At 44.3% G+C, this 27,150-nt stretch overlaps 1 protein-coding gene across 1 annotated transcript in view; it reads right to left on the bottom strand.

Moving 5' to 3' along the window:
• EPHA1 (EPH receptor A1) overlaps nt 1-27,150 on the bottom strand; it is an 88,791-nt gene that overhangs the window by 59,701 nt on the left and 1,940 nt on the right. Inside the window, exon 2 of the mRNA XM_079959250.1 lies at nt 16,014-16,081. Within this exon, the coding sequence (XP_079815376.1) occupies nt 16,014-16,081 (68 nt within the window). The remainder of the gene's footprint in view (nt 1-16,013; nt 16,082-27,150) is intronic.

Genomic DNA, 27,150 nt, shown 5'->3' with positions numbered 1-27,150 from the left:
CACTTCACTGCACATTATTAAATCCAGATAATTTATGAGCAAATTAGAAAACACAGGTCCCCTGGGGCCTCACGTTTTATATCTCTCCATTGTGAGAATGGGCACTGTCAGGGACTCAGCGGGAGCGCAGGGAGGAGAGAAGATGGAGAGCGAGGGGGAGCAATCCGAGGGCAGCGTAGGAGAGGATGACAGCAGCCCAATAGATTCCGTGAGCCTCTCCAGCGAATCGGAAGATTCACAAACGGGGGCGCCGATGGGCAGGGCAAGGGGGGACCCAAGGGGGACACCCCAGAAACAAGGGGCCAGTGGGGACTCCCAGAGCAGCAGTTGGAAATCAGGACCAGCTTCCCCACCAGAGTGTAGTGGGGGGGAGGAGTCCCAGGGGATATCAGAGCCCACATATTCACCACCAGCGAGAGAAGAGGAGTCAGGGGTGGCCACGCCTCCATCGGAGAGCGAGGGAACGGTCAAGAGGAAAGTTGCAGGCTGGGTGCGTGCGCCAAGTTCAAATGTACAGGCGAGCGGCACAGAAGGTAGCCCGGATAGGGAACCAGGTCCTAAAGCCCGCCGGAAGGAGGGGGAAGAATCATCAGGGTCAGCGTCAGAGGAGTCCAGGAAGGATGAAACCCTAGCGGGCAGGAGGGCCCAGAGGAGAAAGGAACTTAGGAAGAGGTGGAGCAAGGCGAGAGTCTTAAACTGGTGTGGAAGGGGCGGAGACTCAGACGGGACTTCGCCGGTCTAAGGTCGAGACGTAGAGCTGTGCGCTGCGGCTTTAAAATGGAAACTGAACCTCAATAAAGACTTTTGTACATAACTACAGCCTAGCGTTGGTCCTCTGTGAGCTGGGACCTGGAGGCAGCTCTGACAGGCACTTATTCCCACTTTCTGTTCTCGCATCTGTTACCGATCCACAAGAGGACCTGTCCTCTTATCCTATGGCTGCTAAGTTTACTCAGGAGTCTTTGCTGAGGAATTTTAGCCGAAGCTTTTTGAAAGTCCAAGTAGACAATTTCTACAGGATCACTGTGTCCATGTGGTTAATGACACTTTCAGAGAATTGTAAAAGGTCAGTCAGGCTTTCCAGAAGCTTTGTTGGTTTTTCTATTGCAAGATTCGTTCTTGATAATTTACCTTTAATCATGCTTTCCACCAGTTTACGCAGAACAACTTGTAAACCAGATGAACATTTATTAAGAAACAACATTAGTGATAACTGCTAAGAACTAAGGCTGGAAGGAGAAAAGCCAAATCTGTCTCTGTGGATCGCTGACTTCAGGGAAAACAATGATATATTAAAGTGCAGCCCTGCTAAAGTACCAGGTGTCCTCATACTTGGTTACATTGGCAAGAGCTGCGTCTCAGTTGTATGTACTTTGCCTATATATGGTCCTGGTACAACTTCTGACACCCCCAGTTGAACCAGTAGGGATTACTAATATTTATGAGATTTCCTACCCACCCTCCCCATTCCAGGGTGGGTTACATCAATGTAAACATACAGTATTAAAATAGTTTAAACAATATACAATCGAAAGAACAGGGTGCGTCCTAAAAACATATATATCAAGTATCAAGAGTCAAGGTAGAGGTGTGTCATCAGCATATGACTAAACCTACACAATGAACGTGCCTGATTTTCCCTCTGTGGGGAGGGATTTCCACAGCTTAGTGGCTGCCATAAATAATGCCCTGTCCTGGCTGCCACCCCTCCAAGCCAACTTCTGAAGGTGGTGAAAGTACCAGGAGGACCTCCTCTGTCAATACAAGGCTGGATAATACCACTCTCCCTGGCAGGGTTGACAGACTGGGATACAGAGATCCTGCCTGATTGCTTGAAATGTCCAAAGCAGTGAAAGAGAATGCATTCACTGAGTCTCCAGTCCCTTCACCCTCTTTCACCTTCCCTAATGTAGCAGTCAGGATTCCTGCTTCCCTGAAAGCAGCAGATTGAGAAGAAGTGACTAGTGGAAGATCACTCAGATACAACGGCTGAATCCACACCTGTTCCCCACGAATTCTTAAAGGAATGGGCACTATCTCTAGGTTGGAATCTGGCAACCCTTGTGTCCAAGCATTGTGTATTCATGTCCCAGTTTGGTACATGAATTTGGAGTTTTATGTGGGTTCAGCTGAGATAGAGCAGTTGGGTGACTGCAGGAGCCAGGGCCCAGGAACCCAGCTGATAGGTAACCAGTAAGCCCTGGCAAAAGCTGAGAAGGCAGGAACAAGAACCTTCTACTGTCAAAGGAATACCAGTTGCTGAAAACTGCAGGAGCAGAGTGCTGTCTTCTTCTGGGCTTGGCCACTGTGGCAACAGGATGCTGGACTCAACTGGCCAGAGCCATCAGGCTCTTATTACATTCTCCCAAAAGGTTCCCATTGCAATTCAAAGGGAGGACCAGATGTTTCTGAGGAAGCAAAGACTTCAGGCAGCCAGGCTAACAAGGACTGAACACGTAGTGCTAGTTGCAAGAGTGTGCTTGCAGGCCTTGCCTAAAAGCCTAAGATTGCAGAACCACCATCCCGACACCCATGTCACTCTGACTTATCTGTACCTGAGCTGGGGCAGGGTGGCAGCAAAAGTTGAGGCTCAGCAGTTGCACTGACATCTGTGCCCCTGCTAATCTGGCACTTCCATCAGTACAGCCATGCAACCATGACCCCACTACTGCTTCGCTTCACCCCTGGTAGGCAGCAGCTTCAGAGTTTCACCCCCCATGTGCTACAACTCAAAACAGGGCCAGCCCCAAAGAAGGGGGCCCATTTACAAGACTCCTCCAGGACCCATTCCTCCCCTTCATCACTGCAGCCTACTTGTTCACACACCGCTTGCTCAGGGTCAGTCAATGCTGGTAGTGAGAAGTCTTGGAACTTATGCACAGCTTAATATGTGAGCTTGGAGTCTGAATTGCGATGAGATTGTTATGTGCACAAAGATGGAAAGATACAGCCCTACTATGGAGGAATGGCTGATAAAATTATTAGACTTAGCTGAGATGGCAAAGTTAATGTGTTTAATTGGAGAAAAACAATTATTGTCATTTTTTAAAGGATCGGAATCTTCTTACGGACTTTTTGCGTGAAAGGGATTTGAAGATGGAAAAATTATTGGCTTATAGAAAATGGAATGGTTGGATGTTAATGAGTGGTACTATATTTAGCTGACAGAGAACTGGGAGTGTTTTTATCTTTTCCCATTTCTTTCTCTTTATTCTTTTCTTTCCCCTTCTCTTTTCTTTTGCTCTTTTTTTAGATTAGATTTTAAAAGTGTAGTATTAAAAAATACTCTGTATTGGGTATAAACCTTTGTATATATTTTGATAAGTATAAAAAAATAGACCTAAAAATGGGATTTGAACTGAGTACTGAATGGTTGCTGGATAATCACATCTAGCCCCTGGCCATAACTGAGACTCTGCATTCAGGAAAATAAAAATGCTAACTTTATTAAAGGGAAGACATATTTGATAGGAAGGTTCCTAGTTCTAACAACGAGCCATGCCTGCCCTTTGGTATCAGCAGGAGACACACACAGAGATGTATCTTCTCCCAAGGCTAGGAGGAAGAAGGAAATACGCAACTCTGAAAGTATCAGCCTAGCACCTGAAGCAAGGTCAGCACAGGTTAAAGGACAGGCTAGGGAAGTTCCTCTCTCATGCTACTTTATCCAGTGCAGACCCACAAGTCTTCAGTACAAGCTGAGTTGCACCCCAACACCTCCAACAACAACAAGGAGCAGTAGACGCCATTGCCATTGCCAGTTTGCTCACCAGCAAGCAAGAGGGTGGCGCTGTGGGTTAAACCACAGAGCCTAGGACTTGCCGATCAGAAGGTTGGCGGTTCGAATCCCCGCAACGGGGTGAGCTCCCATTGCTCAGTCCCTGCTCCTGCCAACCTAGCAGTTTGAAAGCATGTCAAAGTGCAAGCAGATAAATAGGTACTGCTCCAGCGGGAAGGTAAATGGTGTTTCTGTGCGCTGCTCTGGTTCGCCAGAAGCAGCTTAGTCATGCTGGCCACATGACCCGGAAGCTGGACGCCGGCTCCCTTGGCCAATAAAGCAAGATGAGCGCCGCAAGTGGGTAGTAGCAACCATGAGGAAAAGGAGCTGCAGTAGTTGGTGTCAATGGTGGTGAAGAGGTAGACTCACTGAGGGAGGACTAACTGAAGGAGGGGTGCCCAGGAAAGGTGTCTTATTACTGCCCAAGGGTCTTCCATACCTGGAGACTGCACCCAACAGGAATAAAACCTGCATTGTACAAAATAGACATTTGCAATACAGATGCTTCAGTTCCACCTTCTGTTCCACACCAACCATGAGCAGAGGCACAGAGGACCTTTAAGCCTTGTGTACAAAACACTTTTAGATAAGCAATCCAAGGCCGACACTTAAGACTATCTGATAATGAGGGCAGGAGATGTACCCTGTGTCCACAAAAAACCTAAGCTCCTTGCTAAAATCCTTACACCATAATGTGCTGCTTTGGGCGAGCGCCGCTATTGAGCAATGACTGTGAAAACGGTGTTCAAAGGGTCACAGAGTTCATTGCCGCCCAAGGGAAACATCTGCATTAAATTCCTTTCCACAGCATCAGGTGGCCAGTCTGACTACTTATCAAGAACACCACCAGCCTCAAATCTCAGTTGGACGTGAAACTTGATTCTGTTTACGAATTCGAAAATTTCACAAATTTGAATTCTGAACTACAGTAATCAAAGAAGCCGCTTTTGAGGTTCATTATCACAGAGGTGATAAAATAGATCCACTATGTGTGAGATAGTGTGCCAGGAGGTATTGCAACCCCTTCAGCAGCTTACAGAGGTTAATGTATATGCATACATAGAACCATAGAATTGAGGAGCTGGAAGGTCCCCTGCAATGCAGCCCAGAAGGAGATTTGCATGAAATACTTTATAATTTGGAATTAATGTATATATAGATACATTAAGCCTTTGGAGGGGCTGCAACTCCAGCTACACTATTTCACATAAGGGAACATGAGCATAGCCGGGGGGGGGGCAGCTGCCCCCCTAAATCAAGTAAATAAATAAAAATACTTAACTAATTGACCAATCACATCACAGATAGCTCGGTTCTGCTCCCCCAATCCCTCCATGTAAGGGAGTTCTGTATTATGGCCTTGGTGTCATCAGATCTTGTCTTTTTCAGTCCCATAAAGATGGAACTATTTCTTTGGTTAGTGCAGTACACTCAGTGCTGGTTTGATACTGGAAAACTGAGAGCACACTGGAAAACTTTGATCTTGTGAACCAACCTGAGATCTTCGGATGAAGGCAGTACAGTTGTACTTTGGTTTTCAAACAGCTTAGTTTTCAATCGCTTTGGCTCCCGAACGCCGCAAACCCGGAAGTGACTGTTCTGGTTTGCGAACTATTTTGGGAAGCCGAACATCCGATGGGGCTTACGCAGCTTTCGATTGGCTGCAGGAAGCCACACTTTGGTTTCTGAACATTTTGGAAGTCAAACGGACTTCCGGAACAGAGTCCGCTCAACTTCCAAGGTATGACTGTATATAAATGTAATTAGTTAGCAGCAGCAGCAGCAGCAGCAACAACAACAGAAAGCTATGCAACAATAGCTGCTTGTTACTTGAGGCTGTGGCTTGGAGGGCAGTGAGGAAAAACTCGTCCATAAAATCCTGCTCTCATCTAGGAGGATTGCCATACCTGATAAATCTAACTAAGTGATATCCATTTGTCTCTCATATTGACAATACATCTTATTCAATCTGCTGTAAAAGATAAGAACATAAGAAGAGCTTGCTGGATCAGACCAATGGCTTATCTCGTCCAGTATCCTGTTCTCACAGAGGTCAACCAGATTCCTGTGGGAAACCCACAGTCAGGTCCCAAAAAACAAGGGCACTCCCCCGCTAGTGGTTTCTTGTTGGTCTACCTGGTTTTTTTTTGTGATACTTAACATAACAATTATTCCTATGCCTACTTCTCCATTTGTATTCTTCAACATATAATTAGTTTGTTTTTCAGCAGTAAGCATTTCTGTTTCGGAAGCATTTTAATTTTGAAACAATAAACATGGATATCTTTGGAAGGAGTATAATAACACAGATTTTCTGAGCTGTGAATTTGGCACCAAATGCAACACGAAATGCTGGAAACACGTTGCAGATTTAACATTTCGGATGAATTTAAACCATATTCCGAACTACATTTGAGAAATGGTTGGTGACTGAACATGAGAATTATAAGACAGATGTAATTAAATCCATCCCATCAAGTAAGGCGGGGCAGAAATTTCCCAGAACATTTTCTGCTGCTATATGTTTCCACAGAAAATGTCCTTTTAAAATACGTGTTGCTCCATAAAATTAATTAGCAGCATAATTAATGGATACGGTTATCAGTTAAATGGAGTGGTTCTAAAGTTGTAATTAACTTTTTCAGGTGACTGACCCTAAGAAACATGTAAATATAAATGCATGGTTCTTTATGTGCACCAGTAGCACCTGAACACATTTCTTTCTCCTTCTTTTACACAATTTTTGTTGTTTTATTAAACATTACAAACAACAAATAAAACCACAAAAAAATTATTTCAGTTACAAGTTTCTATGTTAGCCAAGCATAGTACAAAAGCAAGGAAAGTATTAAGCAATGTAATATTATGAGAACTCTGCTCTCATGCATTTAGAGATTCGTTTTGTTGGATCCTCAGTGGAGGATATAGAGTACAGTCATACCTCGGGTTATGAACGCTGCGGGTTGCACATTTTTGGGTAGCGGACCACACCGAACCCGGAAGTACCGGAACGGGTTACTTCCGGGTTTCGGTGCTTGCGCATGCGCAGAAACACAAAATGACGTCACGCGCATAAGCATAACCACCAGATATCCCCAAATATGGAGCACTCTGTGGAACTGTTCCACCAACAAATATACTAAATACAAGTCAAACAAACACACATCCTAAATCAGATCCTAAGCAGCTGAGCTCCCTGGGCTTTTTGAAAGATTTTACCTAACTGAACCAGAAGAAGGAATGAAAAACCTGCTGCACACTCTGAGGTCTACACAACTCAGTTAAACCAGACAAGCCCCAATCTGCAGGAGAAGGCTGAGAAAACTTCAACACAAAGCAGACACACCGTAACAAAGCAAAGATCTCTTGAGGAACATTTCCCCCTGCCAGAAATGTCTGGAGTAATAGGTACTGAGCATGAATAGGGTTTGCCAAGTATCAAGGCCAGCCCAAGAGAGATTTTGCTGCCCAAGGTGGAGCAGCAAATGGTGCATAGTACTCCTAACCACGAACAGAACTTGCCTTAAATAAATGTTTTCTTTCATTTCAGAAAATAAACCAAACAAAATCTGCACTACTATTCTGCCTGCCTCCCATGCATGTGGAACCTTACTTTGCAGCACGGTGGGCGGAGCCTGGAGGCACTTCGTGATTTTTTTTTTTTAATACAGATTTCAAGCATCTTCTGTCTTATCTCCAGTGCAGAGTCATTCCCTCTCTATACCTCATATGTGCCCAGATACATTGCCTATGCCGGTTTTAGTAGTGTTCTCCTCGCTGTTGCTCACTTCCACAGAAAAAGAGCAAAAAAAATACCACCACCAAAAAATAAAAATAAAACCTGTTGTAAAAAGGAAGTGGTTCGTTTTTTTAAGCATTGGAAGAGAAGGCAGAAAACAATTTGCCTTTTTGCACCCACCTTCTTACCCTGAGGGATGCGGGTGGCACTGTGGGTTAAACCACAGAGCCTACAACTTGCCGATCAGAAGGTCGGTGGTTCGAATCCCTGCGATGGGGTGAGCTCCCATTGCTCGGTCCCTGCTCCTGCCAACCTAGCAGTTTGAAAGCACGTCAAAGTGCAAGTAGATAAATAGGTACCGCTCTGGCGGGAAGGTAAACGGCGTTTCCGTGTGCTGCTCTTGTTTGCCAGAAGTGGCTTAGTCATGCTGGCCACATGACCTGGAAGCTGTACGCCGGCTCCCTCGGCCAATAAAGCGAGATGAGCGCCGCAACCCCAGAGTCGGCCACAACTGGACCTAATGGTCAGGGGTCCCTTTACCTTTACCTCTTACCCTGAGATTTATCTACTTTTCATTGAGAACCCAAAAGAAGCAGAAAACAACAACCCTGAAACTTTCGGTCAAACCCTGAATTTTGGCCATTTTGGAGCAAAATCCAGCTACAATATCTCATTAGGGAAACTTTACTGAGTTCACCTTTACCCAGTATCTATTACCGTTTCTGAGAAATAGCTAGCTAACAAGAAATGTGTATGTAAATGGGTGGGCCCTTCCCACTTCCCTGATCTCTTTCCCAACCTCTCACTCTTGGTGATTGCTAAATTACGAGAGATGTGCCAAGAGGTTTACCATCTCAGTGAGAATTGATTACATTCAGATTTTTCTGGCAACATTTCACAGCACGTTCATTTTCATGTTTTAACCACAAGCATCTTTGAGTCATTTTAAAAACTCTTTATTTTCCTCGATATATTTATACTCACATCTAGGAAGCCTAACTATACACAGGGGAGAGCCCACAGCTCAGAAGAATATCTCAGGCTTTTAGGGTGGCAATACATCCTTCTTTACAGAGGTTAGCCCTTGGTTTGAAGGTGTCTCCTCTTTGAGGGCTGCCCAGTTCCTCCCTCTGACTGTATGGCTTTGCTCCTTTCAGGGTGGCACCAGATGGTCACAGTTGCCCTTCCTCTTTTTTCCCTGAAAGGACAGCTCTAGGTTACAAGAGCCATAGCCTTTAGCCTTTACTCACGCCAAGGCCAGTCGACGACGTATAAACAGGCACACAAATATCAAAGGCTAACGTCAGGCCATGGACTCTTTCTCTTTGTCTGCAAGGAAATAATTGACAAAATTTGCGATTGGGGCATGCCTGAAGCTTCAGAGCCAGCTAGAATAACGGGGCAAAGAAGCATATTGAGCAATGTTTGTTGAGATGGTTGCCTGGCTACAATAGCTGGTAATTACATGAATGGCTAGATAGTGACCCTAATGCACCAGGAACCACATTGGCTGTCAGTCGCTCCCTGTTGCAAAATAATGCTTAATGTTGATTCATCATAGTGCTATGAAGCATACATGAGAAAGCCTTGCCACTGTCAAGAGTGGCCTAGCTGAGAGAACTGCTTTATTGCCCGCTCATCGCTCTGAAGGCTAAATTCAAGATGTTAAAAACTTCTTACATAATTTGGGGACTAGGACACCTTAGGGAATACTTCCTCTGATATGAACCTGCTGAATTTAAGTCATTTAATAAAGCTCTGTGCCAAGTGTGGTTTGTGACTAAAGCAAAACTGACACCTTACAAGGAGGAGGGCTTTCACTGTGGTGGCACCACAGGTAGAAAACTTGCTCTGTTGAAACATGCCTTGCTAGCTCCTTTCTGGACTACAGAAACCTGATGAAACTTTGTACAGTGGTACCTCAGATTAAGTACTTAATTTGTTCCGGAGGTCCGTACTTAACCTGAAACTGTTCTTAACCTGAAGCACCACTTTAGCTAATGGGGCCTCCTGCTGCCTGAGCCCAATTTCTGTTCTCATCCTGAAGCAAAGTTCTTAACCTGAAGCACTATTTCTGGGTTAGCGGAGTCTGTAACCTAAAGCGTATGTAACCTGAGGTACCACTGTACATTCCACCAGGCATTTGGGGATTACAACCACCCCATTTACTGTTCCGTAATCATCTTGATGTATAAAATATTATTTTGATGTATAAATATCGTCGTGATTAGACACATTGAAGACCCAAACTTGGTTATAACGTGGTAGAGTGAGGCCTATGGTTCTTCTAGCCCTAAACTGCTCCCTGCTCCCTAACTCAATAAACTAGAATACTCTCCAGGTGCCCCTATTTTCCAGGGACAGTCCCACGATTACAAAAGCCACCCCAGCTTCTGATTTGATCCAGAATGCCCCTGTTTTCTCCACCAGTACCACTGCTGTAGAGCTTGGGGGTGACCATGAGCCTGTGATTGCCCTGAGGGACAGTGGTGGCAGCAGTGGCAGCTGTGAGGGAGAATTCCGTTGCCTCCCCATGGCTGCTGCCGACTTCCTTCCTTGATAGCAACGTCTAGGCAACACAATGACCATGTACATACGCAATAGACAATCTTTATAGAATTCCTTCAAACCATAACAAATACGAAATGAAATCTTTAGTCTCAAAGTTTCTGAAAATCTTTAAATGAAGTGAGGTACCAGATTATGTACGGATATTGACTACATCAGCACTGTTCCACAGAATTTGATATTTTCATTTACATACATTCATTCGAAATAAGATGGGTTTATGAAGCAATTCCATATCTTCCCACCACGCTGACAAAGAATTCTACGAAAACAGTAGTCAATATCCGGAATCACTGTTCAGTGTTGGACATCATATTTGATGAATACACAAAGCTTCACAGCTTGTGAATCAGGCTAGTCAGAGGAAAACAGAGACCGGCTACTATTCCTTTGGTGTTACGGACACAATATTAGGCTAGCACTGTCCATCTGTGTGCCTGCAATGCATGTATCCATGCTGCTCAACTTCTCAGTTATAGTTGTAAATAAAAAAGGAATTACAAAATCACCATAAGTCTCCAGAATGCACTTGAAACTAACCCCATAAAGCACACTCATGTAGAAAGAAAGACTCTGGAATTTTTGCTCATGGGAACTGTATGCATTGACCCCTTCCTCACCCTTTTCCATAGGTTGGGGGGCAGGGCCAGATTTAGCTTTGACGAGGCCCTAAGCTACTGAAGATAATGGGGCCACAGCTGTCAACCTTCCCATTTTTTGCAGGAAATTCCCTTATTCCAGCACCGTTTCCTGCTGCTTCCTGCTGCTATCCTGGATTGTTAGATATCTCGTAGACTGTCCCCGGGACAGGTGAGGCTGCTGATCACTTATTTTCGAGGCTGCTGATCACCTATTTTCAAATCTGAAAGTTGACAGCTATGAATGGGGCCCTTTATATGTCCAGCTGTCCTTTGTCAACAACAAATTGTCACTGTTTTTTGTGTTGAATATATGCTACACGGTAATTTATGGACCTAATAGGTATCTAAAGCCATTTGCACATAACAAAATATGTATTTTATCAAAGTAATTGTTGAATTGAAATACATTTAAGAAGAAGTATATTAATAGTGCCTGGCGTGCTCTGGTCCATGGGGTCACGAAGAGTCGGACACGACTAAACGACTAAACAACAAATATTAATAGTGAAACACTGTTGCTGTATGTAGGTTTTATTTTATTTGTTTTTTATCTTATATTTTGGAAATGTACCTCCAGTTTTTTCCCCTTTAATTTTTTTTGGGGGCCCCCCAAGAGAGTGGGGCCCTAAGCTATAGTTTGTTTAGTTTATACGTAAATTCGGTACTGTTTGGGTGGCACACACACACACACACACACACACCCTCCACACTAAACTGGGAGCAAGTGGTAGCAATTTGGAATGCTCAAGGTTAGCACTCTGCGTTGCAGGAACATCAAAAGGGAAGCTGAAATGTATGTGACAATCCCCGGGGGCAATGGAGATTTACAGTGCATTCCAAAGAATGTTATAACCAGGTAGTCTTCCACAAACTTTAAAAAAGAAAAGAAAAAAGGCTGTGATCTGCTCAAAAATTTCATTTGGGAAAATCTCTTTAACAAAAACTGTGTAACATCTCCAGGGTGTTACATTATAGGTTTCGGAACTAAAAAGATAAAAACTCAAGGCTTTGAACAATTAACATAATTAATTAACATAAAAGGGGTTGTGTGTTTCCCCCCCCATCCCCCCCCCACTGAATCCAAAAAGGATAAAGAAATACAAAAACAAAGCTTCTTAAAGAAGAAAACCAGAAAACACAAAACAAATAACAAATACTAATAGCCAGTGGTTTTTTTCCTGGAGAAAAAGGATGGGGGAACTCATCAATCAATCAATCAATCAGTCAGTCAATATCTATATAGATAGAGAGATTGCGGGCCCAGTTGCCATGCCACCCCCAGGCAGTGGCGAAATATAAGGTATGATTAATAAACCCAAGCAGACAATGATCTAGGTTAGAAATGGCCACAACTTTATTGATTACAGTGGACACTTGGGTTGCGAACGTGACCCGTGCGGGAAGCACGTTCACAACCTGCAGCGTCCACAACACGCAGTGCCGCAACACGCAGTGCCGTGTCTGTGCACAAACGGATTGCGATTTGGCACTTCTGCGCATGCGCAAAGCGCAATTTGGTGCTTCTGTGCAGGCGCGACCGCCGAAACCCGGAAGTAAGCCATTCCGGTACTTCCAGATTTCGGTGCGTCCGTAACCTGAAAAAACACAACCTGAAGCGTCTGTAACCTGAGGTATGACTGTAGAGATGCAGATGGATTTTTGGTTTGGGCATTGGGTATATGTTTATCTGTTCCAGCCGCCGCCCCCCCAAAAATATTAATTTTAAAAAGGTAAGGGTTCCTGCTAAAAAACTACAACCCTGCTTCCTAATAAACATGGCTAGGCTTGCACTGTGACTTCAGATTCCTAGTACACACCCTTCGTTAGGTGTCTGTTCCCCTGCTTCTTCCACCTTTGCTCAAGGTGGCAATTTCACTTGTTGTGAATCCACAAGAGCTCCCCCCTCCCTCCCCCTGGCCACTTCAGTCTTACTCTCTCCCCCGTTTTTCTTTCCTTTCCCCACTTCCTCTCCTCTCCTCAAAACCTACAATCCTAGATTGACTTAAGTCCCACTGGAGTGTAAGAAACCAGAGGCTTTTCTTTTAGGAATTATAGGAAATGAAATAAATAGAAAGGATTGCAAACTTTTTCAATATGCAGTAACAGCGGTGAGAGTACTACTGGCCCAGAATTGGAAACAAGAACAAGTACCAACATTAGAGGAGTGGAGAATAAAGCTGATGGACTATGCAGAACTGGACAAATTGACAGGGAAGATCAGATATCTACGAGACCAAAAGTTTATCGAGGACTGGAGAAAGTTGGTGGACTATTGGGAAGGTATAAGTGACAGAGAAATAACGTTAGTGGCATTTAAAGAAGCTCTGTAAAAGTCAAAGAAATGTTGCAAAAAAGAAAAATAGGTTTCAAACGGTTTTCCGAAAGGCAATAGTGAATTTAAGAAATGTGTACTCAAAAATTAAATTTGGATGATTGTCAGAGAGGCTGAAGGAAGTCCAAAAGTGAAAAATTTGTTAAAGTTGAAATGTGATGTGTTATGTATTCTTTTTGTGGAAATTAATAAAAAAATATATTAAAAAAAAAAAAGTCCCACTGGAGTGTGTGGGATTTACTTCTGAGAAGACATGGTGAGGATTGCGGACAGTGTCCTGACATAAACTCCCCATCCCGTTCTCATCCATCCCATCCCTTGTTTTGCCTCAAGCTTTGACCAATTTACTCAGAACAGTGGGCCAAAATAATTATTAATGGCAATATCTCGGAGGAGTGTAACATTAGTCAGGGAACCAGGCAACGATGCCCCTTATCCCCCCCCCTTATTTTCATTATGGTAATGGAGGTAATGAACAATCAAATTTGGGAAGACCAGTCTGTCAAAGGCATCATCCAGGGCAACAAAACATACAAGTTCAAAGCCTTTGCCGTTGACCTGATTATTATGAGTGAAAACCCTAAAGAAAGCTTGATAAGAGTGCTAGAGTTGATTAAATACTTTGGAGAGGTGGCAGGTTTCAAGTTGAATACTACCGAAACAAAATTATTAGTTAAATAATTATCAAAACAAGAAGAAATCGAATTAGAAGAAACATCAGGATTGTGGATCTGCCAGAAAGCAAAATATTTGGGTATTTGGATCACCCCTAAAAATATTAATTTATTCCAGGACAACTATACAAAAACTTGTCTAGAAATTAAAAGGAATTTTGAAACCTGGAGCAGATTGAGACTAACATTCCTGGGAAGTTACAGATAGGTAGCTGTGTTGGTCTGCCATAGTCAAAACAAAATAAAAAAATTCCTGGGAAGGATTTCAATCATTAAGATGAACATACTCCCAAAACTAGTTTTTTTATTTCAAATGAGTCCAATACTAGGAGGCGCAGACTTTACAGTTTATGGATTATGAAATTTATATTAATTCTTTATGTAGGGCGTGACTGACGGTATTCTTATTATGGTGTAATTTGTATTTTTGTTATGTGTTGAGCAACTAAAATAAAAAATATAAAAAAATATTTAAATAAATAAATAAAAAGCCTTGACAGAGCTCTCTTCCATTTTTGAGGCAATCCTAGCTTTTGAATGTGTTTAGCTTTCCGCCCAGAGAGTTGTTTTAAAAGGGAAGTGAAGGAATTTGGAAGTGTCCTTGCAGTGCAGAAAAGCTGTCTTGCTATCTTGAGAAGTCCAGAGTAGGAGGAGAGAGAGAAAGCTGGGAGTGGAGTTGGAAGTGGAGCAGCCTGAGAATGGGAGATGATCAGGAACTGTGACAGATGAACTATAAAAGCCAAGTAAGAGCCATGTCTGTGGGTTAAACCACAGAGCCTAGGACTTGATCAGAAGGTTGGCGGTTCGAATCCCCGCAACAGGGTGAGCTCCCGTTGCTCAGTCCCTGCTCCTGCCAACCTAGCAGTTTGAAAACACACCAAAGTGCAAGTAGATAAATAGGTACCACTCCGGCAGGAAAGTAAATGGCGTTTCCGTGCGCTGCTCTTGTTCGCCAGAAGCGGCTTAGTCATGCTGGCCACATGACCCAGAAGCTGTATAACATGACCCTCGGCCAATAAAGTGAGATGAGCGCCGCAACCCCAGAGTCGGTCATGACTGGACCTACTTTTACCTTTAAGAGCCATGTGTAGAAAACTCAGGCCTGGAATATAAGGCTGGGCTGATGTCTGGTTACAAAGTGAAGCTACCATTCTGCATCAAATGCATGCAGCCCTACATTTGACGGGTTATTTCAGGTCCAAATGTCACCTTCAGCTTTCCTCACATCCGTAGCTCTTGTCCATTTTCTCCCAGCTTCCATTTCTTTGTCAACCCTCACCCTTTTCTCTTCATCACCTCTCTCCCCCCCCCCCCCCGTAGACCTTCAAATCCTTCTGTCCCAGCCACATATCATTGCTTCCTTTGACTTGTTTTCTCAACCCACCCCTACGTAGGGTGGCCACACAACCTATTTTACAGAGGATAATGCTTGATCCCAAATGGCTGTCAGTACAGTGGTACCTCAGGTTAAGGACTTAATTCGTTCTGGAGGTCTGTTCTTAACCTGAAACTGTTCTTAACTTGAGGTACCACTTTAGCTAATGGGGCCTCCCGCTGCTGCCGTGCTGCCGCCACGCAATTTCTGTTCTCATCCTGAAGCAAAGTTCTTAACCTGAGGTACTATTTCTGGGTTAGTGGAGTCTGTAACCTGAAGCGTCTGTAAACTGAAGCATCTGTAACCCGAGGTGCCACTGTAGTCAGTCCTATATATATATATATATATATTTTTCCACCACCCCCCTCCGTCAGTCCTATATTTGAAGGTGCCCTCTGTTTGAGGGCTGTCCATTCCAGTCTAAGTCTGGTTTAAAGCTCAGCAACGGAAAAAAAATGAGAAGTTGCCCATCAATAGTCAGCAGACTGAACAGGCATCCAAGTCACCTGGCATCTTCCCCACTATTGTGAGATGTTTTGCATTTCTATTTAAATTCTAGCAGTTATTTCTACATTTGTGCATACATATGAATACATATACGCATAAATTATCATGCATAGAGTTTATGCAAATTTATGTCTTTTTTTTGGTCTGCCAATTTTTTTTGGCAAAGCATAACGGGCTATCTTAGCTCATCCGATCTTTTCTAAGGCCTCTGTCTCTTCTGCCTCTCATTCTCTATAGACCCTTACCTGCATTGCCTCTCTCTGACATCAGAGAACCTCAGCCAATGGGAACCTATCACCACCAGAGGTATCACTACCACCGCCACAAACCCCTCCATGCGTTTCAGTATACAGGTAGATTGCTTCCAGTTCTATTTCTGAACATGTACTGGCTACTCACCCCATTTTCTTGAGGATGTGGCAACCAACCCAGCTCATTCTGAGCAATGCTCGTGTCAAGAAGGTTCACTGAAAATCAGAAAACAAACAAAAGTTAGAAGGACAGGCAGCAAAATATTGGATTTCAAGTCATCATATAATGGGCCCTTACTGTACAGGCTATCTGTAATGGTTGTATGGGGGTTGCTCGTGCGTAAGTTGTCGCCACTCCTGGCTAGGTAGCCTGGTTAAACCTTTCCTGACTGGACAGCCCTTCACTTCGTGGCTGTTCAGTCGCTAGCAGAATCCATCAGTGGGCGTTTCTTAAACTTCTTCCAGCACAGAAGCTCTTTGACGCCAAGTCTACGCCTACTTTCCCTGCGCAGAAGTCTTCTGCGCAGGGTGGGTGTGGGCAGAGGAGGACCTGTGCTCTCCCCACTGGTCTCCAGTGAAGAGTCCTGGAGACCCCTCTCCGATTCCCCCATCCGCCCCCCTTAATCCCTGGTGTTACGCTGATTTCCTTCCCCAGCCGATGAGTTCCCTCTCTCCCTGCTTGGCCCCTCTCTGGCATCGCTTGGGAGCCCTGCCTCCACTTCTGGCTCCGATGTCAGTTCCCTGACACTATCCTTTATGCCAAAGAAAGGCAGCTTCATTGAAAGTCACTAGTGGAATCATAAAGGTATGAAGGAACCTCTTGATAGCTCAGTTGGTAGAGCATGAGACTCTTAATCTCAGGGTTGTAGGTTTGAGCCCCACATTGGGTGAAAGATTCCTGCATTGCAAGGGGGTTGGACCAGATGATCCTCACCATCCCTTCCAACTCTACAGGTCTGTGATTCTGTGACCTGGAGAATCATACGATCCCAGAGAGCCAATCCTGTGCTGCCACTTGCTATACAGCACCAAGATCTCCTGTTGTTCCTGTACTTGTCACAGGTAGATGCACATGTGTCCTACTTTACCAAATCATAGAATTTTGAGTTGGGAGGGATCCCAAGATTCATCTAGTCCAAACCTCTGCAATGTAGGAATCTCAACTAAAGCATCCATGACGGATGGCCACCCAACGTCTGCTTGGAAACCTCCAAGGAAGACAGAGTCCTCTATTTGAATGTGTCCTCTATTTGAGAGCTGAGCAGATCAAGAAAGGTCTGAAGATTCCCCATCAATACATAACAACACCTGCACAGCAGACTGGGAAGACACATGTCACCTGGTGCCTTACCCACTGTGGAGAGACGTATTGCACATCTGTTTAAATTTTGCCAATTACTCCTACATTTGCACCTATACTACACTTATAACTTCTCATACTCAAATGGATGTCCACTTTTTTGGTTGATGCAAATTATCACCTTTGGGGATGCATAACAGCCACCCTACATAGGGACTGGACCAGGGGTCAGCAACCTTTTTCAGCCGTGGGCCAGTCCACCATCCCTCAGACCATGTGGTGGGCTGGACTATATTTTGGGAAAAAAGTATGAACCAATTCCTATGCCCCAGAAATAACCCAGAGATGCATTTTAAATAAAAGCACACATTCTACTCATGTAAGAACACCAGGCAGGTCCCACAAATAACCCAGAGATGCATTTTAAATAAAAGGACACATTCTACTCATGTAAAAACACGCTGATTCCTGGACCGTGTGTGGGCCAGATTGAGAAGGCGATTGGTCGCCTACCCCTGGACTGGACCTTACCAGTCTTTGGGACACCTGGGCACCTGGAAGCTGTACCACAAAATAAAACGCATCCATTTTAAAGAGAGACTGGTAGTGAGATGTGGACAATGTAAACAAGGAATGGGGAATCTCAGGCCATGTGCCAAAGGCCTCTCTGGCTCACGACAGGACTCATCCCTATACTTCACACTGTCCTCTGGTTCCTTTACATGGCTGAAAGGTCTCCCTTCCTCTTTCCACACTATTTCATTTTAAAAAATATGGGGGGGGGGGTGAGCACAGAAGAGGAGTCCTTGTCCTTTCTGTATTCCATCCATTTTGCAAGCAATAAAATGTCTGAGCCAGCAGTTAATGGATCTCGGCCACACCAACCTGATTTCTGAAACCTACATCTTAAATCACAGAACTTGCAGCAGCTGAGCTGAGAGAATTACTGACTCATACTTCAAGTTCCTCTCATGAACAAATGACTCCCAGAAGAAGTCACCATGATTTGTCTACTGCTGTGGCAAGTAAAGTGGCGAAAAAGAGCCGTAACATTATCTGGAGTTTATTAGAATGGGAAAGGGGTGCCTTGACACTAGCAGTCATCTCTTCAGCACAGAGGAGCCTGACCTAACAGAAGGATGAAAAGTGACAGGGACAAATTACCAGAACAAAAGATCAATTAGTGTTGCCTCAGGGAACTAACCAGAGACAGGAATGACAGGCCAGGGGATCATGGGAGACAAAGATGCACATGCAGTCACTTTTTTGAATAAAACTGTTCAACAGTTATGGGATCCCCACTTTGGGCTACTGTATGTACAGTGGTACCTTGGGTTAAGTACTTAATTCGTTCCGGAGGTCCGTACTTAACCTGAAACTGTTCTTAACCTGAAGCACCACTTTAGCTAATGGGGCCTCCTGCTGCTGCTGTGCCGCCGGAGCACAATTTCTGTTCTCATCCTGAAGCAAAGTTCAGGACTATTTCTGGGTTAGCGGAGTTTGTAACCTGACGCGTATGTAACCCGAGGTAGCACTGTACTGATATGACACATATGACATATGACACATAAGAAAGACTGAATGTCTGTTAAACAAAAACCCCAACCTCCAGTTGGCAATCTTATTTTTGGCCTGATGCAAACGTAAGACTGGTTAGGGGATTAGAGCACCTTATGGGCCCCACACTCTCCTTCCACACCCACCTCGCCTCTCGTATGGGCATGCTTTCTGTTTCGGGGCTATAATTAGAGTCAAGGGCTGCACCTGTGCTTTCCCTAATCTTAGCCAGCATCAGACCACAGTTTGGAACCATGATTAGAAGTGGATTTGCAAGCTGTGGTTTGGGCTGACTATGGCACACGTTAGACATGTCAGCCTCCCGGTGGAAGCTTCTTTCCCACAGGTTCATGCCAACAGCACGGCTGCAGCTTCTAAAGCCCCACAATTATGTGGGTGAGGCCAATTGTGCAGGTCTTTCCTATTCTGTAAACCTCATCCCTCGTTCCCTACAGCTCATCTTCTTTCTCTTCTCTCCCTGCCCTGGTTATGAGAGGTTGTTGTTTCTTTTGTCGCTTCCTAGTTCTTGCTTCTCTTTCCCAACTCCTCCTTCCAATTTCATTCTGTTGATTCTTTAACTCCTTTTAAGCCCTTTTGTGTGCATCAGCCCATTATTTACTCCTGATCTTTTAATATCTTGAATTGTGATTTCACTCCTTTCTCCTTCTCCTTTAATCTCTCTCCTTTTTCCTGTGTGTATCTACCAATTAGTAACGTTTCGTGAATCTGATGACATCTACTCTAGTGACTAGTCCATGAAAGCTTATCCCATAATAAATTTGTTTGTCTTTAAGGGGCTACAATACTTTTGTTATTTATGCCACAATCACATTCACTTTTTTTAATCTTACATATTTCTATACTGCTTTTCAGCCAAATGGCCCTCAGGGCAGTTCACAGAGATAAAAAGAATACAGGCAACTCCCAGTTTGCATGGGGGCTATGTTCCAAGGCACTGCGTGTTTAAGTGAAATCGCGTATATTTGAAACACCATTGAAAAAGCCTGTTCAACCACTGTTATTTTCTGTGACGTTTTTGGGTCACTTCCGGGTTTGGCGTGATGCGCGCATGCGCAATCATGCCTAAAATGGTCACTGCCTGTATATAAATGTTGTTATTAATTTAAAAAGCATTACATGCACACATCTGTGTTACTGTGATGACATTGTGCTTTTTCTTATTACCACCCAAGCCCTGCTTTCACTATCTCCACAATTCAGTGAAGTCTGTAAATCAGAGCATGTAGTAAGCACATGAGAGAAAATCCCCAATGAAGTAACCTCCTGCAGTCTCTTCTTCTGTCCTGTCTGAAGAATCCTTATCTACTCCTCTAATGAAGACCTAGGGTGATAATAAAGTGCTCTTTTAAGTTTGGAGCATCACTGACCCACACAGTAGTAACATCTAACAGATAAGAAGTGGAACACTCTTGTGCACATTTAGCACCAGTGCTATCACAGCAAGGATCACTACTGGAGGCCTCCAAGTGTTAAACATCGCTTAAAGGCTCTTCTCAGCTGCTTTGCAATAGCCCACCCATCACTGATTTAAAACACCATTGTCCTATAATATGATACTAGTATAGTTAAAGCTATGGTTTTCCCAGTAGTGATGTATAGAAGTGAGAGCTGGACCATAAAGAAGGCTGATCGCCGAAGAATTGATGCTTTTGAATTATGGTGCTGGAGGAGACTCTTGAGAGTCCCATGGACTGCAAGAAGACCAAACCTCTCCATTCTTAAGGAAATCAGCCCTGAGTGCTCACTGGAAGGACAGATCATGAAGCTGAGGCTCCAATACTTTGACTAGCTCATGAGAAGAGAAGACTCCCTGGAAAAGACCCTGATGTTGGGAAAGATGGAGGGCACAAGGAGAAGGGGGCGACAGGATGAGATGGTTGGACAGTGTTCTTGAAGCTACCAGCGTGAGTTTGACCAAGCTGTGGGAGGCAGTGGAAGACAGGAGTGCCTGGCGTGCTCTGGTCCAGGGGGTCACGAAGAGTCGGACACGACTAAACGACTAAACAACAACAACAAACAGTTAAATCTGAATGTCGCCCCCTGAAGTGTGTGAAAAGAGCTTCTGCCTATGAGGTGCTTCAATGTTAATGAGCTTGCATTCAGTGTGCATGTGCACTACGGTGAAGATGCATCCACCCTGCACTCTGAGATTTAACTTCTACAGCCGGCTTCCCCAACCTGGTGCCCTCCAGATACTTTTGCTTGGAGTAGAGCAACAATGCTTGCAATTAGTTACATGAACTGGGCACAGAGGGCAGTGTTTATAGGCCAAAAAGGCAATCTGTTCTTGCCTCACACACTCTTTTCGAGGAAGTACTTTTTGGTAAAGCAGATTACTTCTGTTCAGGCTTCTACTTCCTTCCTCCTTCGCCAAGTTAGTCCAGGTTAGCGACAGAATGAGTTAGCATGCTGTTGTAATGCTAACGTATTGGCTTCATCTAGGCCACGTGCAAAACAGGTGCTTAGCATGGCCTTGTTTGCTGTGAGTAATAAACCTTAAGTCTTCTTTATCCTTTCAACTTGAAGTCTTACCAGACCGTTTATCTGTGCAAACCACGGCAAAATATTTACCAGACTCTCAACCACGTCGGATTAGAACTACCACCGATTTCAGCCAGCCAACCGAGAGGTGGTGCCGGAAACCAGAAGATAGGAAAAAGGAGCAACTCACAACTCCGTTTTAAAGCTGCGCTTCCGAAGGGCAACACAAGGGAGTGTTTTACTATGGCCAGGAACAAAAAGTGAAGGAAAGTAGGGACAGCGGGAATAGATTTTTGCTCATATAAACATTTAGACTCTGCTTCTTAACTACAGGAAGTCTCCTTAACAACTCTTACTGACAGTGGTTCTCCATGTTTGCAGACTACAAGATAATAGCATCAGGGGCACCATCGGGGTCATCCAGTCTAACCCCCCTATAATGCAGGAATATTTTGCTCAACGTGGGGCTCGAACCACACCCCTGAGATTAAGAGGCTCAGGCTCTACCAAATGAGCTGTCTCAGGCCCAGCCCTGCTGCTGGAGATCCTTGTAACTGGAAATACCAGGACCTGAAAATTGAACCTTCCAATTCTGCCCGATATTGCCTATTGCCCTGATACGGATGCTCAGCAGGGCCTACAGGCCTCTGAGTAGGCTATGACTAGGGTGAGTGGATCTGGGCAGGCTTTCTGGATGACTGCTTGCATTTTAGCATGTGCTGAGGATCTGATCTGTACCGCCCATAATGTTAATTTGTTGGGTAGAGGGGAGGCCTATGTATGAAGGATCCTTTTGTTTCATAAGTTTGCATGGAGTAGGGTAATGCGTCTGCAGGTACGGAAGAAGAACGCACAAGAAACCCGCTTTGAAATTTCCAAGAAGAGCAAGTTGTTTTTCTTGCTACATTACCCAGTTTGTTCCACTTTCTTCATTCTGACACATCTCAAATGGATTTCTGTATTGTGCGGCAGACTAATAAGAGGCTAGAATGACCATTAAGGCCACAGTGACTCATTTTCAACTCGGTGCTTAATAATTTAAGCTGCCGTGCTGAAAATTTCTTCTGCGGGTTAAAACAAACAAACATTCTCCATCAATTAATGAGATGGAAAAGGCATTAGAAACTTTTCAAAGGGGAGAGAAAGATTTGAAGGGGTGAAACTCTCATGGTAGGGTTTTTGTTGCGCTTATCTTACTTTTGAGGTGGCCAGAGTGTGTTTTGGTTTCTCAGTGTCCTTTCTTTCATTCTAGAAATCACTTTGCAGCCTTCCCAGGTGCCCATGTGTCAGTTAAAGCCCAGGGGAAAACATCATGAGGTAACTCCTTCCATGGGCCTTTTTAATATCATGGTCAGCTGGGGAGGCTGCAAATTGCTGGGTAGATGTTTACAGGAACAGGTAGCACATGTACCACCCTTGGCCATCTCATGATGATAAAATAAGCTCAAAACCCCACAACCACTCATATTTTAAAGAAATTCTAAAACAGCCTGAGAATGTGAGAGAAAAATGGGAACCCTTTTGCTGAGGAGGAAAAGGTTTGAGAAACTGGGGGGAGAGGTATCGGTATTAATTAAAACAGTGGGACTTGATAGCTCCCCCAACCATCTCCTATGACATCCACTATTACAACAAAAATCTGGATTGTCCAGATCTGGTCTCGAACGTTGTCCTGCTGGCCCAGGTGTCACTTTAGACGCCTTTAAAATGGCTGCTGTTGTTTTTGAATTGAAACGTGTGGTTGGAATTTGTGGTTGTTTTAGGTAAGCTGCCCTGTGAAAGCTCTGCTCCAAAATGTGACCTATTTCACATTTTCAAGAAATATTTCAAGAAGAAATGAAACGAAATCTTGCCACACTAATGCTGCAGGCTGAGCACAGCTCACAAGAGGGGTTCATAATATATTTGCTGGAATTGAGAGGGTAGGAGACATTGCCCCCCCCCCAGCTGCACTATGCATTCAAATCAGTATCATACCACTTTAAACAGTGATGGTTTCCTGACAAGGATTCTGGAAAATGCATTTTTAAGGGTGCTGAGAGTTGTTAGGAGAACCACCAACACCCCCCCATTCCCCCAGACAGAGCTGCAATTCATATATTGATTTAACCGTCACTCCCTCTTCCCAGGGAACTCTGAAAATGGTTTCTCTGTGAAGGGAATAAGGGTCTCAGCACTCTTAACAAACTACAGTTCCTGGGATTTTGGGGGGGGGGAGAAAGCTGTGATTGTTTAAAATGGCACGGCACTGCTTTGAATGTATAGTGCGTTGCCAGAAGTGGGCAGAATACAACTCAATAAATCACCCACTCAAAAAAATGCTTCAGTGAGTCCGACTCAAGCAAACCCCCATTTCTGACACAGAGTTCCTTTTCTGGTTGCTATTCACTGGTACCCTCAATCTAAATCAATCCGGGGGGGGTGTGTTGCCAGTGGCGTAGCGTGGGTTGTCAGCACCCGGGGCAAGGCAAGTAATTTGTGCCCCCTAACCCAGGTAGGGGCAGGTAGGGGCAGAGTGCTGCAAGTGCGAGCGCCCCCCCCCCAAGTTGCGCACGGTGTGGCCGGCCCCCCCCTGCACCCCGCACGCTACGCCACTGGGTGTTGCAGAAAGAGAGAGAGAGAGAGAGAGAGAGAGAGAGAGAGATAAGTAAAATGTATTTGGCATAAAGTTATACGGAAATGAAGGGTTACAAAGCATAGCAACGCTTGTCATCTGCAGCCAGCACAGTAACAATAGGATATGTAGTGAAGGGACGTCCTTCTTGCCAAACCTGCAAGCTATTCACTAATTAGACCTATCATTAAATTCAATTTAAAAGACTTCTTTCGCACTTCTCCTTCTCCAAGAAAATTCTGGGCAGAATCTTCAGAGTAAGTTTTCTTGAAGAAGAGAGAACCAGAGGCATAGGGTGATGTAATAATGTGCTTATTTATGGTCGTTCCTTCTTTTCTCCCTTCATGTGTGTAACATGTAAAGTGGGATCAAGTAAGGGGTTTAAAGTAATCAGGTTCTGAACAGCTACGAACCTTGACAGCTTGGTTTGATGCAACTTGCCCATGGAAATGCAGAACATCGGCTCCAAATACATTTTGATACTAGTTAAAAGCAGATTATCGGGACGCAGGTGGCGCTGTGGGTTAAACCACAGAGCCTAGGGCTTGCTGATCAGAAGGTCGGCAGTTCGAATCCCCGTGACGGGGTGAGCTCCCGTTGCTCGGTCCCTCCTCTTGCCAACCTAGCAGTTCGAAAGCACGTCAAAGTGCAAGTAGATAAATAGGTACCACTCCAGTGGGAAGGTAAACGGTGTTTCCGTGCGCTGCTCTGATTCACCAGAAGCGGCTTAGTCATGCTGGCCACATGACCCGGAAGCTGTATGCCGGCTCCCTTGGCCAGTAAAGTGAGATGAGCGCCGCAACCCCAGAGTCGTCTGCAACTGGACCTAACAGTCAGGGGTCCCTTTACCTTAAAAGCAAATTAAGGGTTTCGGATAAGGGCACCCATTTTATAATAAAAACAACTACTATAAGCAATTCATACAAGGAGCCCGTTATTCAAAAACTTCATCAGTATCACTGCATTAGATAAGGAGAAGGTGCCAGCCAAACAGAGCTAGACGCCAAAGAGGAAGGGCATAAAGGCCGTCAGGGTTTTCATGAGATGTTGAAATACTGAAATCAATATTTGAAGAGCACTTATATACGTTCAGCTTCAAAGTTCTCATGAGTTTTGTGAACTCTGCACCTGCAGTGTGCAGAGCAAATATATTTATCACTTTATAAATTCCCCATTTGCTAATGTCACTCTAACCCAGTAATTTCACCCACTGGTTATGCCATATTTCCGTAATTCAGGTTTAGAGATTGTTCCGATATAATACAGTGGTGCCCCGCAAGACGAATGCCTCGCAAGACGAAAAACCCGCTAGACGAAAGGGTTTTCCGTTTTTCGATGCGCTTCGCAAGACGAATTTCCCTATGGGCTTGCTTTTTAAAATGCTGGCGGGCGGCAGCGAAGGTTTCGCTGCCGCCCGCCAGCATTTTCAGATCGCTCCGGACAGCGGACTTCTCCGCTGTCCCGGGGCGATTTTAAAGCCCCTGGGAAGGCAGGCGGGGGGGGGGAGCAAAGACTTTCGCCCCCCGCCAGCCTTCAGAAGAGGTCCAGGACCTCTTCTGAAGGCCGGCGGGGGGCGAAAGTCTTTGCTACCCCCGCCTGCCTTCAAAAGCCGTCCGGGATAGCGCCCGCCAGCATTTTAAAAAACCCCGGGACAGCGGAGAAGTCCTCTGCTGTCCCGGGGTTTTTTAAAATGCTGGGGGTGGGAAGAAAAGCCCTTGTCCCCCCCCCCCAGCCTTCAGAAGAGGTCGGGGGACAGACTGTCCCCGGACCTGGTCTGAAGGCGGTTTCCATAGGAACGCATTGATTGATTTTCAATGCATTCCTATGGGAAACCGTGCTTCGCAAGACGAAAAAACTTGCGGAACGAATTAATTTCGTCTTGCGAGGCACCACTGTATGTTGTCACCCACAGACACGATGATGTAAACTTGCTTGGTCTGCTGACAAACTGGTGAAACTAAAGTATTCTGATTGAGTGATTTTAATCGCAGTCATTTTGACTAACAATGTCAATTATTACCAAGACTTCCCTTCCCTTCACACTAATCACCTGTGAAGTCTCTGGGCCATATTTACATCACACCATAGTCTTAAGTTGGTTTAAATGTCCTGGGAACTATAGCTGTGACAAGTGAAGTAAAGAGTGGATTGGCAGGGATGGTTCCGTAGGAAAGAATTCAGAGTACCATCATCAAACCTGCTATGGTCTCAGTCAGGATAGGTGTACAGCAAGCATCAGAGCATTGATGCGGCATAATGTTTTTCTTCTGGTATCATCTCCTCCTCCTGTCTTTCTCATTTTCCCTGTGCCAAATTTTCCTTTTCTTACAACTTCAAAACTTCAAGTAGAAATTATATGGGGGAATGTGTGGATAAAAAGCATCAAAGGTAATGTGATTTTTGTACGCTGAAAGAAAGCTATATGAAAATGATGTACCGGTGGTATTTGACTCCTGCTAAATTATCTAAAGTGTACAAGACAAGTTCAAATATCTGCTGGAAGTGTAAAGAAAAGGAGGGTACATGTGGTAGACATGTAAGATAACAAAATCCTTCTGAGAAATGGTATATAATGAACTCTTTAAAAATTGTTTAAAATAACTTTTGTCAAAAAACCAGAAGCGTTTTTACTAGGAATTCTAGGTACCGAGATTCTAAAAGATCAGAAAAGACTTTTTATGTATGCGACAACAGCTGCACAGATGTTATTAGCCCAAAGATGGAAAGAAGCGTCAATCCTAACAAGAATGGCAAGCCAAAATGCTAGACTATGCCGAAACGGCAAAACTAACAGGGAGACTCAGGAATCAAGAAGACAAGGACATTAAAAAAATGGGGAAAATTTATAACTTACCTAGGAGACCATTGTAATCAAATTAAAACCCTAGCTGAACTGTAAGATACACTTGTAAAGTAACGAAGATTACAGATAATTTGGAAAAATGAAAATTATGGACAACATACTGATATGTAGTTTTAAACTCTGTTTTAAGGACCCATGTAGGCGATGGGGGAAAGTCACGAGATTCAGAGAATATCACAAAATGATTACACAAACTGTTTGAATGTAAATTTTTAATGATAAAAATAAATTTTAACAAATTCCAAAAAGGCCCAAAAATGGAAGCAAGAAGAATTACCAACGATGGAAGAATGGAGGATGAAATTAATGGATTATGCGGAACTCGACAAACTAACGGGAAGGATCCGAAACCGGTGCGACCAGAAATTTACCGAAGACTGGAGTAAATTTGCGGATTATTTGAAAAGTATATGTGATGATCAGACGACGTTTGTAGGTTTGCAAGAAGT

Source organism: Podarcis cretensis, assembly GCF_951804945.1.
Source record: "Podarcis cretensis genome assembly, chromosome: 17".
Taxonomy (NCBI): domain Eukaryota; kingdom Metazoa; phylum Chordata; class Lepidosauria; order Squamata; family Lacertidae; genus Podarcis; species Podarcis cretensis.
Note: the sequence above shows the minus strand (reverse complement) of the source record. Positions and strands in the feature narration are given on the sequence as shown.